Source organism: Emericellopsis atlantica (genome assembly GCF_019669845.1).
Source record: "Emericellopsis atlantica unplaced genomic scaffold F5Z01scaffold_3, whole genome shotgun sequence".
Taxonomy (NCBI): Eukaryota; Fungi; Ascomycota; class Sordariomycetes; order Hypocreales; family Bionectriaceae; genus Emericellopsis; species Emericellopsis atlantica.
Window position 1 is genome coordinate 921,175 of NW_025764705.1, and position 19,925 is coordinate 941,099.

General features: G+C 55.4%; 5 protein-coding genes across 5 annotated transcripts; 4 read left to right on the forward strand and 1 right to left on the reverse strand.

The window, feature by feature from the left end:
* Positions 1-21: 21 nt before the first annotated feature.
* Positions 22-802, reverse strand: F5Z01DRAFT_615953 (vacuolar protein sorting-associated; the record flags this gene model as incomplete). Its single annotated transcript, XM_046260887.1, has 2 exons — positions 22-423; positions 479-802. The coding sequence occupies 2 exons, from the start codon at positions 800-802 to the stop codon at positions 22-24; spliced, it is 726 nt and encodes a 241-aa protein (XP_046122086.1).
* A 157-nt stretch (positions 803-959) lies between these two features.
* On the forward strand, positions 960-3,515 carry F5Z01DRAFT_645322 (Noc2p family-domain-containing protein). The gene has a single exon (XM_046262829.1). It carries the CDS (start codon positions 1,116-1,118, stop codon positions 3,471-3,473), a length of 2,358 nt encoding a protein of 785 aa, XP_046122087.1. The 5' UTR covers positions 960-1,115; the 3' UTR covers positions 3,474-3,515.
* A 4,276-nt stretch (positions 3,516-7,791) lies between these two features.
* Positions 7,792-10,000, forward strand: F5Z01DRAFT_693124 (glycosyl hydrolase family 76-domain-containing protein; the record flags this gene model as incomplete). The annotated part of the gene is made up of 2 exons (XM_046266205.1): positions 7,792-8,217; positions 8,277-10,000. The coding sequence occupies 2 exons, from the start codon at positions 7,792-7,794 to the stop codon at positions 9,618-9,620; spliced, it is 1,770 nt and encodes a 589-aa protein (XP_046122088.1). The 3' UTR covers positions 9,621-10,000.
* A 1,629-nt stretch (positions 10,001-11,629) lies between these two features.
* F5Z01DRAFT_679386 (tryptophan synthase beta subunit-like PLP-dependent enzyme) lies at positions 11,630-13,647 on the forward strand (the record flags this gene model as incomplete). The annotated part of the gene is made up of 4 exons (XM_046265519.1): positions 11,630-11,700; positions 11,782-11,980; positions 12,036-13,567; positions 13,632-13,647. The coding sequence occupies 4 exons, from the start codon at positions 11,630-11,632 to the stop codon at positions 13,645-13,647; spliced, it is 1,818 nt and encodes a 605-aa protein (XP_046122089.1).
* Positions 13,648-15,254: 1,607 nt separating this feature from the next.
* F5Z01DRAFT_615896 (uncharacterized protein) lies at positions 15,255-19,896 on the forward strand (the record flags this gene model as incomplete). Its single annotated transcript, XM_046260881.1, has 3 exons — positions 15,255-18,196; positions 18,832-19,353; positions 19,413-19,896. 3 exons carry the CDS (start codon positions 15,255-15,257, stop codon positions 19,894-19,896), a joined length of 3,948 nt encoding a protein of 1,315 aa, XP_046122090.1.
* Between the last annotated feature and the right edge of the window lie 29 nt (positions 19,897-19,925).

The window sequence follows — 19,925 nt, forward strand, 5'->3', positions numbered from 1 at the left end:
ATGTAGTCAGGCGTGGGAAGATCACGTCAGAGTGGACCGGAAGCCATTGTAGGCTTGCTGGATATCCATCTCCAGCTCTCGCGCTTGACCTTCGCTCAGTTCCTCTGTAGCTTTCATCTGGTTCAATGTGATGAGCCACTGGACAATCTTGCCCCGGTTATCAAAGTCCTTGTCGGTGACTTTGTTGACGGATTGAATGACATCCGAGAGCAGTGGATGCAGCTGGTCTTTCGACAAGAGACCCAGCTTGACGGCGTCAAGAAACGTGATAAATTCCTGAGTCGCTTCCAAGATGAGAACACCGCTTGTGTTATTCGACGAGGAGGACTGTTGTTGTGGCTGGCTGGGCGCGGAAGAGCCAGCTGTCACCGTAGTCGAGGGCATGCCCACCCGCAATCGCTCGGTCGCGCGAGGCACTTCGAGCTTTCCAATAATTAGTTTCGTGAGCCACAGTAGTACAAGAAAAGTGTGTACGAACCTCCCATCGTGCCTTGAACTCCTCCAGTCCCTGAAACTCCTTTGCAATCGTCTCATCCGCCAGCAGCGCCTTGTACTGCCTCAGGGAACGCTCGCAAATCTCAGTGTACTCGCTCTCGGGAACCGCGTCTTTCAGAAAAGCCTTTTCGAGCTCGTCCAAAGTAACAATGATGCTGAATAGCTCGGCAAGGGATTCTTGCAGATCGCGCTCGGCGCGCGTTGAGGTCAGCTTGACCTCCTCGTCGAGATTGATGGTCGCATTGAGGGACGTGTTGGGAACATAGCTATGCGGCGTCGGCGCGTAGCTCTGGGGTCGGGGGATCATGGCGGGTGATTGAAATGAGACATCGTCCCAATCGTCACTCGTTCAGAGGGAGTGAAGGAAGCTGGTCGCGATACTTGGGGTGGGGGAGCTCCTGGCGGGGCCTGTTGACAGCTACGTCGGTGGCAGAAACTGTAGACCGCCTGCCGCAATCACTTGCGCTATCGATAAGATGCCGCGGAAAAATTTGGGAGGATCTCTCTGCCTGGCTAGCTGCCTATCTGCCATCCCGCGATGGTCTGAATTTATCGCTTTCTGCTTTTCTTTTTGCTGACCCAACCAATTCTCCATTCGCGCCCTCAGGCCTACCGTCATCATGGGTCCAGGCAAGAAGAACGCCAAGGCGACCAAGAAGTTCGAGAAGAAGCACCTCACAGGTGTTCTGGACAAGCGCAAGGCCAATGCCAAAATCAAGCAGCGCTACCAGATGAACGACAAGAAGAAGGCACGCAACGCCACCGATGCTGAGTATCTCAAGGGTCCCAATGGCAAGCCTGTGGATGCTCCTACGGGCAGTGTCATTGGAAAGGGCAAGAAGGTCAACGACATGAGCACAGACGACTTCTTCAATGGAGGGTTCGAGGAGATCATCTCGCAAAGGAGCAATGGGAAAAAGAGGAAGCGCGATGGCCCCAAGGAAGAGACAAATGGTCAAGCTGATAGCGATTCGGATGATTCGACCGGTGCACAGCCTGTTATCAGCGACGATGACGATGATGAGGATGGCGAAGACGACGACGAGATGGGCGCCATGAGTAAGCAGACCATGGACGATCTCGCGAAGAAGGATCCCGAATTCTACAAGTTCCTGAAGGAGAACGACCCAGAGGCGCTTGATTTTGACGACAATGCCGACCTGGCCGAAGTCGACGAGCTCAGCCAGGATTCAGCTGCCGAGGACGAAGCCGAGGAGGAAGAACAGCCCAAGAAGAAGCGCAAGAAGGCCAAGAAGGCCCAAGAGGCGACTGTTGGCAATGAGCTGACCAGAGAACTCGTGGCTTCCTGGCGCAAATCCATGGCCGAGACGCATTCGCTTCGTGCCGCCCGCCAGACGGTGCTCGCCTTCCGCTGCGCAGCCCACCTCAACGAGGACGAAGACGAGGACTCGCGCCCTGGACGCTGGACCATCAACAGCCCGGAAGTCTTCAACGACGTGCTGCTCCTGGCCCTCAACGAGATCCCCACCGTCATGAAGCACCACCTCCCTGCCAAGGAGTCATCCTCTGGCAAGGTCTACGTCCAGACCGAGACCAAGAAGTTCAAGACACTGTCACTGTTGCTCAAGACCTACACCACCTCGATCATGCACCTCCTCAGCACGCTCTCTGACGACCGCACCTTGAAGCTCACCCTTTCCGCCATTGAGCCTATCCTCCCCTACCTCCTCTCCTTTAAGAAGCTCGTCAAGGCTCTCGCCAAGTCCGTCGTCAACTTCTGGGCCCAGCCCTCGTCGACAGAGTCCACGCGTATCACCGCCTTCCTCGTCCTCCGCAGGCTCGTCGTCATCGGAGACAAGGGCATCCGCGAGACGGTGCTCAAGAGCACCTACCAGGGTCTCATCCAGGGCTGCCGCGTCACCAACGCCAACACGATCCAGGGCATCAACCTCATGAAGAACTCGGCGGCTGAGCTCTGGGGCATCGACCCCCAGGTCGGATACACCACCGCCTTCACCTTCATCCGCCAACTGGCCATCCACCTCCGGAGTAGCATCGTCAACAACAAGAACGACTCGTTCCGCATCGTGTACAACTGGCAGTACACGCACTCCCTCGACTTCTGGTCCTGCGTGCTCGCCGAGCACTGCTCGCCCCTCAAAGAGGCCGAAGCCGGCAAGGAGTCGCTCCTCCGGCCGCTCATCTACCCTCTCGTTCAGGTCACACTCGGCGCCCTCCGGCTGATCCCCACGTCCGTCTACTTCCCGCTCCGCTTCCACCTCATCCGCTCCCTACTACGAACATCCCGCGCCACGGGCACGTACATCCCCCTCGCGTCGCCACTCCTCGAAGTCCTCAACTCGGCCGAGATGAAGAAACCACCAAAGCCGTCCACGCTCAAAGCCTTTGACTTCTCCGTCGCCTACAAGGCACCGAAATCCTACCTCCGCACGCGCGTGTACCAGGACGGCGTCGGCGAGGAGGTAGTCGAGCTCCTGGGCGAGTACTTCCTCCTCTGGTCGACGTCCATTGCCCTGCCCGAACTCGCCCTGCCGCTCATCATCCAACTGAAGCGCTGGCTGAAGCAGGCCCGCTCCAAGACCAACGGCAACAAGAACCAGAAGCTCGTGGCCTCGCTGGTGCTGCTCGTGCAGAAGCTCGAGGCCAACGGCAAGTTCATCGAGGAGCAGCGGGCCAAGGTCGACTTTGCGCCCAAGAACCGGTCGCAGGTGGAGAACTTTCTGAAGGAGTACGATGTGGGCAAGACACCGCTGGGTGCCTATGTCATTGGGCAAAGGAAGCAGAGAGCGCAACGGGCCAAGATGCTAGAGGAGGCCCGGAAGGAGGATGAGAAGAAGAGGAAGGAAGAGGAAGCCGCTACCAACGCTGGCGAGGATATGGACAGCGAAGCAGATGAAGATGAAGACGCGGAAGAAGACGATGAGGAGATGGGGATGGACGGGGACATGCTCGAGGTGGATGAGGATGAGGAAGACGAAGACATGTCCGATGAGTAAACGTCATTCAGCATATCAAATATAGTAGCTTTCACTTCATCAAGTTGTTTCAGTGACAAGAATATTCATCGTGTTGCCGTGGTCCAAGCCCTCAAAAGGGCGACATCGATACCGAACAATGTGCATCGTACAAACGCCAGCCAAAAAACCTTGATCCAGTCTGATTCCGATCCGTTGCGCCAATCTCCTGCGTCATCATGCGCAAACGCCTAATTCTCGTCAATACCAAAAGGCAATTCAAAGGTCACCAATTCCCTCCCACGTGAGCTGCTCCGTCCCGCTGGTCACATCCCTTACAGTCATGCCTGTAATGTTGAGCACCGTCATTTCCACCTCATCCTCCGACATGACCTGCCCTGCCGACTTTTGTCCCTCTAGCACGTCGTACAGACTGTAAATCTGATCATTCTTGGCTTCCAGCTGTTTGAGCAGGTGGCGTATCGACTCTGCCATGATGAGGCGTTCACGACGGCCGTAAGCCTTGTCGGAGCTGTTGTACTCGAATTGCGCGCGTGTTAGCTCCAGCTGCATGTGCTGCGCTTCGTCTTCAAGAGACTTGATGACCATGGCAAGCGCATGGCCAGGATGATGAGCCGGACGCATAGTCGCATCTTCACCAAGCCCGCGGTCGGTAACAGGAACAGGACGAGGAACAGTGACACGCTTCTTGCCGAGCACGAGGTCTGTTGATGATATGACGCCGCGGTGGGACGTGATCCGACTGCAGACGGTGCAGTTGCTACACTTGTGCTCACAGAGGTTGTCCAGGACGCGGCGAGCATCTTTTGATAGGGCAGGGCAGCTGTCCTTCTCGACACCAAGTTGGCTCTCCGCAGTTGTCTCGACCGCAATGTGCTTGGAGCTCTGGGAACCGCGAGAGTGTGAGCGCTGGTGCGAGTGGCGGCGCTGTTCAGACCCGCGGCTCTGACTCTGGCTTTGACTTGTCACTTCGTGAGTGGCATCCTTCTTCTGTTGCCTCTTGCCATCCTTGGCCTCTTTACGTGGCTTGAGCAGTTCGGGAAGTGGTAGCGAGGGGTCCTGTGTGGTGTTGTCAAGGGAAAGCAGGCCGGTAGATTCGTCCATGTCTACAATGGGCATAGATGTGCGCTTGACTGGCATCGAGGCTGTGCGGCGTTTGCTGCTCTGGTTAGGTAGCTGCGACGTACTCTTGCTGGCCCGCACGGGGTGCTCGGGAACCGCAAAAGCAACCTTGTTCGCAGCCGTGCCGGCTGTTGATGTCTTGCTCAATTTGGCCCTTTGTTGCTGAGTGTGGCTGGTAGTCTCGTGCCTCGTCGATTTCTCCGTGCGTTCTTCTGTCATATCCACAATCGCCGACATCCTGTTGGTGTGTTCCGTAAACTCGGGTAACGGGGGCAAGTCTTGCGTCTGGGTGTTCTCCGGCACAGCTCCTGTGTCATTTCTTTCGACGGTGATATCAGGTAGGAAGAATGCTGAAGTCATGTTGTCGTCGGTCTGCTCTTCGAGACGTGCCGAGAAGTCCTCCTTAGGGATGGGTCGGCAGTGATCCAATTGTCCCTTCAGGAACTCGACATCTTCCTTCAATTTCAAGTTCTGGTCGCGCATCTCAGCGATACTTCGCTCAAAGCCTGCATTCTCGCGGCGCAGGGTCTTGTTCTCGCTGTAGTAGTTCTCGTTGTGGCGAACAAGGCTATCGTTGTCGGTCTGGAGCGCAATCTTTTCCTCGTCAGAAGCACGCATCTGCGAGCGGAGATCGTCAATCTCTTCGCGGGCGGTGTTAGACTGAGCAGCATCGGGGTTTGCGCGAAGTCGTGCGTTTTCCTCCAAAAGATTCTGGTTGGCGGTACGTAGTGACCGGTTCTCGTTCAAGATGGACTGATACTGACGGCGCATTGTGTCGTTGTTGGAAGTGAGCGATTCGACTTCCTTCTCGAAGTCGGCAAGTCGATCCTGCAGGTCATTATTCATGAGCTCGAGTGCGTCGTGCTTGTCTGCCATCTTCTTGTAATCATCGCGGATTTGATGATTTTCACGGCGCAGTTGTACTGTCGACTCCAGCTGTTTGTGTGATGTCTCCAGCTCCCTCTCTCGAGTAGCCAACTTGCGCGTGAGCTTGTTGATGTCTTCGCAAGCCTCCTGCAGCTTTCTGACAGCGCGGTCCTTCTCCTGAGCAATTGACTCATTCTCGATTTCGTTGATCGTGTTCTTTCGCGCTGCCTGCTCGAGGCGTGATTGCAAGTCAGCAACCTCGACTTCCAAGCCTGTGGACATTAGTAAGGTCCCCACACATAGTAATACAGCTGACTTACGGTCCTTCTGGTCTGCTAAGTGTTGATTCATGAACTCCGCATTGCCTCGGCTCCCAGATGCTGGTCGTTTCTTAAGCTCAGCCTCAAGGCTCTCCACCTGCTCCTGGAGATTCGAGGCGTACTCCTGTACCTTGTCGTAGTGTTCCTGAAGAGAGACAATCTCTTCGCGGATCATGTCCATGGACACGAATATCCTCTCCTCATCCTCCGGTACCTCCAGCTCGTCCAGCTCGGCATGGTGAGCCTGCGAGCGCCTATCCCGGCTGTCATGAACCTTACCATTCTTCACGAAAACAGGCACGCCATTGCGCATGGACCCGCTGAAGCGCAAGGTTCCAGTGACAAAATCACCGAGGTGTGACACATCAGGCATGAAGAATGAGCGCACCACTGAGCCGTCGAATGCAGATTCATTGGCTTGCTCAGGCGACGGGGGCACCGCCGTCAAGCTTGACTTGGCCGACGACATGCGCGGCGATCCATTCTGCCGCTTATCCCCCTGCTCTTGCGGGCTTCTCGAGCGCCTGCGCATTTCCTCCAACGCGTCGTGTATGGAACTTCGCCGTTGCGACTCGTCGTCGTTAGCCGTCGACTGGCTGCGGTTCTGAACTTTGGAGAGCGGACTCGGGTGGCGGACATTGGTTTTTGAGTAGTTCTGGTACTGCGCAGACAAGCCCTTGGCCGGGATCAGCAGCGACGACATCTCCGACTCGTCCTGCACGCGTGGCTGCATCTGGGCACGCGTTCGGTGCGTCACCTGCATGACGTCCTGTGTCGAGTCATCGTTGTACTTGAAGGCTGGCGGCTTGTTCTCCTTGGACTCGGAGCTCATTGGCCTCGTATCGGTGTCGTCCTCGAATATCTTGTCTCTGGGCATACTGTAATAATCTGGAAATCGCTTTGCCGCGGACTCGTATTTAATGACTCCCTTGCGCGGTGCAATAACACGCGCGATATCCTCGTTGAGCTTCCTTGTCGATTCGCCTTCTGGGTCAGAGAAGACGGAGGACAGTGTGACGGTTCCGTGCGATCCGGTTGAGGAAGGGGGTGAGTTGAATGGGTTGTCGCGGTTTGTGTTCATCTCTCTAAGGATGCGGGATCTGTACCGCGTTGCAGTGTCGGCGTCCATCGCGAGGACGTCGTCGCAGAAGACGCGTCGTCGAGTGGGAAGGTTGGGTGCGATCAACGCGTCGTGGCAGGTGCAGGTCGACTACCTAAAGTAAGGTAGTGGAAGTCGATAAACAGCAACGAGATTGAAAAGACAATAAGGTTCTGGTTGTGTGCGTTTTTGAAAGAGCGCGTCACATACTTGGCAGACACTGACACAAGCAATCGGTCCTGGAGGTTGAGGTTCAGTTATAAAGGTGCAGGGATCTTGTTTGGTCTCAAAGTAAACAAACCGTGTGTGGTTTAGCCTTGACCAGCCACGCCCACGATTCGTTCAATTGGAGTCGATGTGGGGTAGGTGCACGCCAGAAGAGAGTCAGAGTCCAGACACCTGTTTGGTGCGCGCATTGCAGCAACGCAGGAATTATTTTCTCCGTCGCCTTACAAGGGCCAAGACGAAGAAAAGTAATTCAACATTGCGGGTACATGAAGAATACTGATACTTCTGATCAAACATTGGGAGATGCACTCACATTCTTGTTTCTTCCAAAAGCGCACTGTGACCTACCCTACATGCATGTCCTTATCGTTAACGACGATCAGCCAGATATTAGCCTCGCCATGCTGCCACGGTGGGAACACGTAGCATCAGCTTACTCCTCTTTCAACAACGAACCTCATACTGTTGATCAAGATCACGGCGCAACATTATAGATCATTCTCACACGGCACGCTATCTCCTTTGCAGTATACTTGTCTTCTAGATCGATTGTTCGAAGGGTTGCTCTAGCCAACTCTGCACAGCAAAGCATGCCTACCCTACAGGCGTGAAGCATGCGCGGATAAGAGTGCTTTTCATCCTGTCACTTGCTGGAACCTGGACCATCCGCCATTCGCGATATCCTGCAAGTCGAGTCACATTCATGAGGTCTTGGCCGCTTTCAGCGGCCCTTTTGGGCGTGGCTGTCGCTATGGAAGAGCCTTTGCCGAAGACTCTTCCAACAGAGGTGGTTCGTTCGTTGCCAACCAGTTTCCTCGACTTTGCTCCCTCCGCCCGGGCTGGAAATAAGCACTCAAATGTACAATCACTGGAAGATATGTTCAGTGCTCTCCAAGTTCTACAAGGGGATTATTATGACGCAGACTACGGAACTTGGCCCACTGCCATCGACTGGACCGCTGCCTTTGCTCAAACTCTCCTCAGTGGAGCTTTGACAACACTGACAGAATCTTTGGCATCATTTGAGCCTTCTATCAGTTTCGCGCAAAAGGAAAATCTCCTCATGTCATACTTTCACCAACTTGTGGGATCGTACTATGGCCAAGATACCTTATCTATACGGGGTGAGGTAGGGTTGTTGTTCACCCTATGCGCAGCGGAGAACGAGACTGATCAACGCTCCTTTAGGCATACGATGATATACTATGGGTAGCTCTTGGCTGGTTAGAAGCCGTAGAATTTGTGTCGACGCACTCAGCATTGCACTACCCACCCAATACCACAAACTCGACCGACCATCAATGCTTGCGCCAAGTCTTGCAAGACCTGCCCTGGCACGGCCACAGTTGGGTCCCATCGTTCGCACACAGATCTCGCATTTTCTGGGGTCTGGCCTCACGGGGATGGACTGACGACTTGTGCCATGGCGGCATGGTGTGGAACCCGAGGTTGAGTCCATACAAGAACGCCATCACTAACGAGCTGTGGATCTCAGCGTCTATAGCTATGTATCAATACTTCCCCGGGGACAACTTTACTGCGCCGTGGCTGCAGCAGAGCGCATTCCCCGACAGGGACCCAGCTCATCTAGCTGGAGCGGTGGAGGGATACAAGTGGCTTGTTGGGGTGAACATGACCAATAACCAGGGGTTGTTTGTGGACGGCTACCACATTGACAGCCGCAAAGCGAACAACAGGGAATGTGATCTGCGGGATGAGATGGTATACACTTACAACCAAGGTGTGATACTCACAGGCCTGCGAGGACTCTGGTCGGTTACTGGAGCCCCGTCATATCTCACTGATGGGCACAGGCTCATCCAGGCGGTCATCAACGCTACCGGATGGGACTTTACTCGGAGCCAACCTGTGGACCAGTTTCGTTCTGGTTCTCTGCCGCCGTGGCGTGGCATTGGCCGAGCGGGCATTCTCGAAGAGAGGTGCGACGCCTCTGGTACTTGCTCTCAGGATTCTCAGACGTTCAAGGCCATCTTCTTCCACCATCTCACGGCCTTCTGCAAGCCGATCGAGACGTCCAATGCCCACGGCATAGACCAGAACCACACCGCAGCACTGCACAAGGGTGCGTGCGCTGAATATGTTGCCTGGACCAGGCACAACGCCGTGGCAGCCTTGGGCACTCGCATCGATGGCAAGTTCGGCATGTGGTGGGGACCAGGGTTGTTTGGTAATGTCATGGCCACCAAGAGCAGCGACGGCATTGACCACGACGCTGCGAATACGACGGACTACAGAGACGAAGGCACGCCTGTAGATCGCATATGGGGAAGGGAGCCATGGTCTCCTGGATCCGAAGGCGTCCTCAGACGCCAGGGCGCTGCGACGATACAAGAAAACACAAACGTGAGAGAGAAAGTGCTGAGTCGCATCCGCACCCTTGCTGGGCGACCACCCAAAGAAGGGAATGATCCCAACGCTCGAGGTCGTGGTCGGACTGTCGAGACGCAAATGGGAGGGTTAGCTGTGCTGCGAGCGTACTGGGTCCTGTCGCGTTCTTCTGAATCCAAATGAGCGTAATTAGAGTACGCGGGTGCGATGTGATGTCCGCTCCGCGAATGCGAGTGCGGATGCGACTGGAACCGCGACACCCCCATTAGAGGTGGCGTTGATTTCACAGCCAAGGACCGCATTCGCTTCAGAAGCATCTAATGAGGTCAGAGTCGCAGAGAAAGCAAAATCATCATGACCCGAGGCGGATCAATCGCTGTATATCTATACCTGCTCGAGCTGTGGACTGCGTGATGGGCTGCACAGATTGCACACTCGCATTCCTGTTCATCAGCGGCCAGTTCTTAAGAACTTACCACCAATAACATTCGTGCACCGGCTTTTCCAACGCATTACCGACAAAGATCATACCGTGCCTCGCAAGATGTGAGTATTCCTGCAGCGCGCACTACGCCATCCGTCCTGACATGGGAAGGGGTAACTCGCACTCCCGCGCTGTTGAGGACGCCGATAGCGTGTCGTCTGGTTGCTCGAATGCACGCAGAGCCGAAAGACAGGCCCGGAGAAAAGAATGTCGCGCAGAGCGTAAAGAGCGGCGCGCTCAGGGCGGTTGCTGCTCCAGGAAGAGGAGCAGACAAACGACGACAGACGTCACGACAGAGATGGTTTTCGAATCCCTGGAATCGAGCTTATGGAGGCATGGAAACGCCGCGCACAAACGGGAGACTTTGACAAGCCAAGACGACCATAATGCAAAGCAGCAACTCGCGGGTAGTAAGCCTGCAGCAGCCGAGTTGCCGCCTCCAACATACGAGGAGGTCATGGTGGAGAGACGGCAGAACTGACACGTTGGGAGCGAGGGCGATGCCGCGATATGCCTTGTCACAGACCGACAGGTGGTGGCACAGAATTTCACGAAGCCTTTCCTCCAAATAGTGCGAGTTATGATAGCGGTCAATTGCGTAGTACATGTATCGAGCTTCAGTGTCTTCACTATGGATAGTACTTATTTTTTGCAACAGCTGCTGCGCGGAGTCACTGTTGAAGACCGCACCCGGGCAAATCACGTAATATGCCATGCGCCATGGTTGGGTAATAACTTGGGTTGCCGATTTCCGGTGATCACCACATGGGCAGGCTCATCCAGGATGATCCAGATTCCAGGGTCCCGAGTTTGAAGGAACCCCACGTGTGGCATCTGTTGTGCGTGATCGCGTGTTGCTCGCAACTAGTATCAGTCTTGCAGCCGTCCGCCCACGGAGGCCCAGACTAGGAGGAGCAGCTGCGTCCATTTTAGTGGTCCAAGTCTATCGGGAAGCAGCTGTGAAGGGCACGAATGTCATAGAAAAAGCGACTTTGAACCACAGGACGAAGCATTACAGATGATGCGCCGGGCGAGACGTCATGGGCGTGGTGTTGGCGCGTCGAGCTAGAGCTGTCGAGGATTCTCGCAGCTGATGGCAAGTCAGCTTCATTAGAAGTCCACTTGGCAAGGGCCGGGGTTCTGATGCAAAGGGTCTGGTCATGGCAGATGGTAAGACAGAACGTGACTTAATCAATTTGGAAGATATAAGACAGCTTGCTTTATCAGAAAGACACCTGCGCGCGCCGCAGACAAGGTGGTGAAGTATCGAGGAATGCAACGCCATCTTTAGTAAGGTCTTGGTGCATTAGTATACCCCTGAAGTAGCGTCTTATTAATGTGATTGCATCGGTACCTGCAGGCTAATACTTGACAGCCTACAGCCTGTCAGTCATCACTAACAGGAATAGTACGGAGTACTGTAAGGTAATTACTGAACGGTGAAGCCGTGGCACTTGTGCGGGGCACGCACGCATTGCGGTCTGGTCCATCTCTCCATTATCGGTGCGCTGCCAGTGCCAGTGTGGGCGCCCGCATAGGATCACAGCACTCCGTCTTCGGCAGATCCCACGACAACTGCATGACCCTGCCAATCCTTCCGTGTCGTCTCGAGTATATCTGAATACGCTGGATCTGTACTCTGCGGCTTGTGAAAATGCTCGAGCGTTGAATTCTTTCTCTTCATTTACGTCTACAGTCATTGCCCGACATGCCTTCGCTTGACATTTTCAACGAGCACCCGATAGCCCCGACCAATGGCGTCAGCGGTATCGGACCGGTGTCCGACACTTTTGATGCGGAGCTCCTCGAAAATGCCAACGGCAATGTCCACAAAGTCAACGACGCACACTCCTCAGACAGCGACGACCCTCACGGCGTGACGGAGATGAACAACAAGGCCAGGTCACGAGCCAATGGCTCGCGGCGCCCACACACGCCAACCAACACCATGGCCTTGACCGACTACAGCGTCAACCCATCCACGCCCTCGGACGAGAAGCGCCAGAGCATCAAGGAGATTGTCCCCGAGGACTACCTGCTGCCCAACGGGCATCCAGATGTGCGTGCAGTCAACTTGACCGTGCGGTCGCATCGAACTGGACTAATGTTCACAGTACCTTCGCCTCATTGCCAGCGCAACCTCCCGCGTCTACGAAGCATGCAAGCAGACCGACCTGACTCACGCCATCAACCTCAGCAACCGCCTCGAATGCCAAGTCCTCCTCAAGCGCGAAGACCAGCAGCCAGTGTTCAGCTTCAAATTGCGCGGCGCGTACAATAAAATGGCACATTTGGACCCCAAGAAGAGCTGGCGGGGCGTCGTCTGCTCGTCAGCGGGCAACCACGCCCAGGGCGTAGCCTACTCCGCTCGCAAGCTCAGAATCCCCGCGACCATCATCATGCCCGAGGCGACGCCTGCCATCAAACACTTGAACGTATCGAGACTTGGTGGGCACGTCGTGTTGCATGGGCAAGATTTTGACGCAGCCAAGGAGGAGTGCGCGAGGCGGGTGAAGGAGGGTGGCCTGATCAACATCCCGCCCTTTGACGATCCGTATGTCATTGCTGGACAAGGCACTATCGGAAACGAGCTTTTTGGTCAAACAAACATGGCCAAGGTCGATGCTATTTTCTGCTGTGCAGGAGGCGGTGGCTTGATAGCCGGTATCGGACTCTACGTGAAGAGAATGGCGCCTCACGTCAAAATTATCGCAGTGGAAGCTTCAGAGGCCAATGCCTTGGCGCAGTCCATGAAGGCTGGACACCGTGTGGTGTTGAAGAGCGTTGGACTCTTCGCCGATGGCGCAGCCGTCAAGACATTGGGCGAGGAGACGTTCCGCATCTGCAAAGAGGTCGTCGACGAGGTTGTCGAGGTCTCGACGGATGAGATCTGCGCCGCCATCAAAGACATGTACGACGACACACGGTGCAGCTTGGAGCCGGCCGGCGCCCTGTCCATTGCTGGCCTGAAGAAGTACATGCACACGCACCCGGCCAGCGACCCCAAGAGGCAGATGATTGCAGTCACGTCCGGCGCAAACATGGACTTTGACCGTCTACGTTTCGTCGCCGAGCGTGCTTCTGTTGGCAGCGGCAAGGAGGCTCTGCTTCATGTCCGCATCCCCGAACGACCGCAAGCGTTCGCAGAGCTGGTCGACACCATCATGGGCAGCCCGGTCACCGAGTTCTCCTACCGATATGCGACAGAAGACATTGCCAATGTTATCTTTGGTCTATCGCTGGTGAGTCCCCCCAACGAGCGGGTGAAGGAGTTGAAGAACATACTTGGCCGCATCCGAGAGGAAGGCTTCAACGTCGAGGACATATCGCAGGACGAGCTCGCCAAGAGCCACATGCGGTATCTCGTTGGCGGCGTTTCCGGCGTGCAGCACGAGCGCCTGTACATGTTCAACTTCCCGGAGCGGCCGCGTGCCCTGGAGAAGTTCCTGACGGTGTTGAGGCCCCGCTTCAACATTTCACTCTTCCATTATCGGAACTCGGGCGGTGACATTGCCAAGATTCTCACCGGCATCATCTGCCCAGACGAGAATCTCGACGAGCTGGAGGATTTCCTGAGAGAGATCGGATACCCATACGAGGACTGCACGAACTCGCGGCTCTTCAGGACGTTCTTGCGACAGGAGAAGTTCGTGGAGGAGGAGGAGGAGGAGGGGGATGTGGTGGTAGATGGGGAGAAGAACGCTTTCTAGGCTTGTCAACGTTTGAGGAACTGGCGTTTAGGCTTTGCTTGCATTAACTTAGTAGACTTGTTGGGCGTGTGGCGGCACATGGAGGTTTGACAAAATAATTGGCTGCTTATTAGTGTAGAAAGGTCACCGCGCACGCACGTCGTCCGCAATAGAGAGCCGTGCCAGGCTATGATCATTGATGCTGCTGAGAACAAGGCCCAGTTCGTCCTTTCAACGTGTCCCCCGGGGAAGATACCTGATTCAGTTGGGCAGGCGGTTTCTCATGAGATATTGGGGATGACAACGCATCAGGGTGAACACCGTGTCATTGCCTCTAAACATGCACATTCGCTACTAATATATATGCATAGATGCAAAATATTATCAGCCTTTGTTCCACGAATGGGACTCCGCTTAACAAGATGTCTGGCGCCAACCATGAGGAGTGCAGCTGCCTGTTTCAGATGGAACCGCTGGGGTATCGTGAAGGATCTACAGGGACCAGTAGTGTGAACTGTGAACGTCACTTGCGCGGGCAGGCCCACGTGAGTATAGGCCCTTTAGAGCATTCGAATTTCGCGCAGCAGTAAATCGAGCCTTGAGAATTATGTAGCAAGCACAACGTCCTGCATGAGGTCGATTATCAAACGCGACAAAAGCGCGAGGGCTGGTTGTTTGTTTGCTTGCTTTCCTCTTCTAGGTTTCTGTCACCCCACGTTGATGTCCGGAGGCGGCTCGGCGTGTTTGGCGGGACGCTCCTGCCCGCTGGAGCTGGATCATGCGCGCCCCACGGACGTGGACCGCCGTTACAACTTGCTGGTGACCTGAGCTCTAGGTCCGCCACCCTTTCATTGTCTACCATTCATTATCCTCCAACTTGGATCTTCCCTCGTGTCACCAGCTCCTCGCTCTGTGTCATTGCGAGAAAAAAAACATACTTATTCGCGCCTCCAGTAATCCCCCCAACCTGGTTTTTTCGGATATTGTCTTTCTGTCTTCCTGCTGCGTTTGTTTGACGGATTTTGGGTACGTATGTTGAAGCTAGAACCCCCCCATGCTCGCTTGTCCTCCGTCATCGCTTTCTCACGCGGCGGGATGTCTAGGTCTCGGTATATGCCCACGCGACGACACTTCTCGGAACGCCAGCGCCTGTCGATTGTTACGATTTGACTGTTGCGAAACCTCAGGTAGCCTCACTTATCCATCGAGCCTCTCGAGTATCTGGCACATGAGCTACGGCCGTCGAACGCAAACACGCCAGACTGCAAGCTGGAACACGAGCCAGACGTTTTTGGTCGGACGCTGACCCTCAAACACACGAAAAACCCGTTCGAATTCGCTTGCTGCTCTCCGGGCACAGCTCCTTCGCAGCTTCGACGAGGAAGTCATTGCCGGCTGGCCGACACGCAATAGCTCCGGCGGAAATTCCGCCCCAGGCGGTGCGCATCGTTGGAAGCAGCTTCGAAATAATTATCGAACCCAGGCGGAAATACACAGGCGCCTGGAGGGACCTGCGGCTCTGCGGCTGCGTTGTTCATCACCGGTTCGGCCTCTCCTCGCAGCTCTGCGGCAAGGTCCGCTACCAGATGATTTGCAGTTTCTGGACCATTCACAAACAGACGCATGTCTGCCAGCTCAAGAAAGATGCGGAGGACGCGCTCACCGAGCTCCCCGTCTCCATTCCGGGCTCTGGCCCATCACCAGATGGCAAATGCGGGATCCAACCCGCGTGATAATGTCTCCCTCATTCGTTCTTTCAACAATGAGAACAACCCCTCGCGGCCGATGCGACCATCACCTCTGACAGCGTCAGTCATTCGCGATATGCCACAAGACCTCGTCGACCGCATACGCTCGTTCCCGTTATTCTTGTCGGCGCCCGAGGAATTCCTCCTGGAGATTGGGAACAACTTGAAGCCACAGATCCACGCGATGAACGATCACATCATCACAGAGGGGGACGAAGCCAAGGCCATGTACTGGCTTGTGCGCGGTGTTGTTGCCGCCACCTCCCGCGATGGCGAAGCGGTCTACGCGGAGCTCAAGCCTGGCTCGTTCTTTGGCGAGATTGGCGTTCTCATGGACGTCCCCAGGACGGCAAACATCATTGCGCGTACAAAGTGTCTTCTCCTGGTCCTCAAGAAAGAGGACCTGCAGGCGGTGATGCCCAAGTTCCCCGATATGGAGAAGGAGATTCGGCAAGAGGCGCAGGAGAGGTTGAACTTACTGAAGAAGCGACATCAGGAAGTGGGAGCCAAGAACCAGCCTCCTTCAGGAGATATATCGGCGCGCTCGATGGCTCCTGGTGAAGTCTCGAAAGGGGAAAGCGGTTCATTCAGGGACGGTGCCGTCATCAATTCGAAGAAGCGCAAATCACCGAGTCCGGGGATCATCGAGGATCCCTCGGCGGGTAGCGCAATTGGCAGTGGCTACGTACAGATCAGGAGAACATTGAAGGAGTTACCGTTGTTCTCGGCGTTGCCGGCGGATACTCTTCACTTCCTGGGGCTCAGCGTCCAACCGCGCGCATACCCACCTTTTACGGACATTGTTCATCAAGGAAGCTCGGGAAAGGAGATTTACTTCCTCGTAAGAGGGGAGGCAGAGGTTATTCACGAGCCGCCAAAGGAACACGCAGCCGAAGGGCTCAAGAGTCTTTCCCAGATTCAGAAGCGACCGAGACTGAAGGAAGGACAGTATTTCGGCGAGGTCAGCAGCTTGGGTCTGGCCCCTGGACGGACAGCCACTGTGCGTTCCATCACAACTGTGGAATGCCTCATGGTGCCCGGGCATGTGCTCGATGAGCTCTGGAAGAGATGCCCGCCGACCATCAGGTCGCAGGTTGAAAAGACGGCCCGTATGCGGTACACTGCAAAGGACGACGATATCGAGATGGCGGACTATGACAGGAGGGAAAAGCTTAGCAAGTCTGACCCCCCGACACCCACATCGCCTCACCGATCGGGACCGCATGTAATCTTCACGACACCATCCAAGCCGGGGTCACCCGCGAAAGATGAATTTGACAAGATCGAGCACAAGGACCCTGACCCGTTCTTGAGCGTGGACATGGAGAACTTGCGGAACAGGAGGAGGCACTCCTTGGCACCACCGACATCTACAGGCGATGCAACATCACCACTGAGCAATGGTAGTCGATCACTCGCCGCGGACACGTATTCCAATAAGTCCTCCGGGGCTGATACACCGCCAGATGCCAACATGCCCGCCAAGCGTGTCAAAGTCTTGCCTAGGCGACCTCACAAGCTAGCCAAGCCCACCCTGTCAGACGAACTCTTGGTGAGGGTCTTCTCATTTGCGGACATTGGAGTTCTCTCCCGGCTTTGCCAGATCAGCAGTCACTGGCAGATGCTTCTTAAAACATCACCAGACATCTGCAAGAATGTTGACCTGTCGTTATACAACCGCACGGTCACAGACCAGGTGATCGTGCGCACACTGGCATCATTTATAGGAACACGTGCGGAAGTCGTTGACCTCAACAACTGCTTCCACCTGTCTGACGAGGGGTTCTCAACGCTATGGAAGACGTGCGGCAAGAACGTCAAGCGATGGAGGATGCGGTCCGTTTGGGATGTTTCGGCGAGCCAGATTCTTGAGATGAGCGAGAACGCGAAGGGACTGGTCGAGGTAGACTGGAGCAACTGTCGCAAGGTTGGCGACAACCTGCTGGGCCGTGTCGTTGGCTGGGTAGTACCCGAGCCTCCGCCTGCCAACCGGCAAGTCATCACGTCGAGCTCCAACACCAACAACGGCAACGGAAACAAGGCCAAGACTCGGGCGCAGGCTCAGCACCAGCAGAAAATGCAACAGGCTCAGCAACAGAGGCAAGCCAACATGCCTCCGCCAGGCACTGTGATTGGATGTCCCCAACTCGCGCAGCTCAATCTTTCCTATTGCAAGCACATAACCGACCGCTCAATGGCTCACTTGGCCGCTCATGCTTCGAACCGCCTGGAGTCGCTGTCCCTCACACGATGTACCTCCATCACCGACGCAGGCTTTCAGAGCTGGGCGCCTTTCAAGTTCGAGAAACTCTGGAATTTGGGGCTTGCCGACTGCACGTATCTGTCCGATAATGCGATTGTGGCGCTGGTCAATGCTGCAAAGAACCTGACGCACCTGGACCTTTCGTTTTGCTGCGCGCTCTCGGATACAGCAACAGAAGTTCTTGCTTTGGGACTGCCTAAGCTCCGCGAGCTTCGCATGGCCTTCTGTGGCAGTGCCGTTGGCGACGAAAGTCTCCAGAGCATTGCGCTGCATCTGAACAACCTTGAAGGCATTAGTGTGAGAGGCTGTGTTCGCGTCACCGGCACGGGCATCGAGAGTTTGCTGCGGAACTGCCCCAAGCTGAAGTGGATTGACGCAAGCCAGTGCCGCAATTTGGAATCCTGGATTCGCACGGGCGGTGTTGAGCGTTGGGGCTACGATGACCGCTGTGGCAAGCTCCCCGAGCCGCCATCTCCGACGGAGAGCAGACCGTCAAGCATGAGCGTTGCGCCGTTGACAACACCAAATTTTGGAGGAATCGAGTTTGCCAGGTGGCGACAAAAGCGACCTGTGCGGTTCATTATTGAAAAGGGGACAGACTGTCTGCGATGATGATTACATGGAGTATCTGGGCCGGACACCACATTTTTGGACATCTTTTGCATACGACCGCATATCGCTATGATTTTCAGACGAGGACGGAGAAGGGCGGCTATTGTTAAAGGGTTGTTGGGGCTTTCATTGTGTTTGGGTGACTGTTACTCCTGGCATAGATCATCTGGGGGGCGCAATGCGCATGATACCCGTTTTGGATAGTTGTGTATGTTTGGGACATGTATTCGCAGCATTGCAATTGTCGGCGTCACGCATTGCAAATCATCAATGAATTTTATTTTTACTCAGTTTGCTGTCATCGGACTTTGGAGTCAAGGACGGGGTTAATTAATACGGCGGCAGTGATGTTGTCGACGATACCGATGACGAGAATTTTCCACATGATTCCATTCACGTGACGCGGACTTAGCTAAGCTCACCTCGGACCCCGAGAAGACGTCACTCTTTGCACGTAAACCGATATATCTGCTCCTCCTCCCCACAGCATCATCAGACCGTTTCCTTTGTTGTCACCAGAATCCATCGACATAACACATCACGATACAAACGATAAACCGCTAGAGTTGGACTCAGCAATCATGTCGTTCACACTCAGCGTTCGCCAGGGCCCTGCGCGCCTGGCGCAGCGTCTGCCCGAGCTGTCGAGGACAGCTTTCCGACCGGCCGTGCGCAACTTCCATTCGGCCAAGCCATCGCAGCGCATCGGCGCCAGCTTCTTCACCTCGCGCATCACCGCCCAGACTGCCCGCAATGCGTTTCCAAAGCAGGGCGCCCGATTCTACCAGCAGCAATTTGGCACCGCGGCCGCGCCCAACCGAACGCGGCAACTGCTGGTGGGCGGCGCCATCTTTGGAGGAACCCTCGTGGCGATCAACATGGTCTTCAACCGCGAGACCCGCGAGGACGGCGGTATGCCGCTGTACGAGCGCGAATACCTCAACAACACGTTCCTGCACACCGGCCTCGGCATCGGCATCATTGGCCTGACGGCGAGGCAGATGATCAACACTGGATTCGTGTACCGCATCATGGTGACGAACCCATGGGTCGTGGGTCTGGGTGGTCTGGCTCTGAGCTTCGGTACGATGATTGGCACCCGATCCATCAGCCCTGACAAGTAAGTTCCCATGCATCACTGACAGTTGCGCGTATGAACATGAAGACTAACAATAATAGCTACGTCCCCAAGTACGCTCTCTGGACTGCCTTCAACGCCACACAAGCCGCCCTGATCGCCCCCATGCTCAGCATGGTGCACCCTGCCCTCCTGGGCCGCGCTGGTCTCTACACCGTGGCCATGATGGGCGCCATCTCGATCGTCGGTGCCACCGCCAAGCAGGAGAAGTACCTCTACATTGGTGGTCCCCTCCTGGCTGGCGCCGCTCTGGTGATGGCCTCTGGCTTCGCTCCCATGCTCCTGCCCGCCACCGCCGTCCGCACCCTCGCGTTCACCGAGAACATCTGGCTGTACGGCGGTCTCGCCGTCTTTGGTGGCTTCACCCTGTACGACGTGCAGAAGATCCTGCACCACGCCCGCCTTGCCGAGAGGGGAATGATGCGCAAGGACGCCGTCAACGAGAGCATCTCGCTCGAGCTGGATTTCTTGAACATCTTTATCCGCATGGTGCAGATCTTGGCCATGCAGAACAACCGCAAGTAGAGGAGTGTTGGACGGATGGGTTAATGTAT

Coding starts and splice junctions, on each gene's coding strand:
- F5Z01DRAFT_645322 (XM_046262829.1), top strand. CDS start 1,116: ATGGGTCCAGGCAAGAAGAACGCCAAGGCGACCAAGAAGTTCGAGAAG.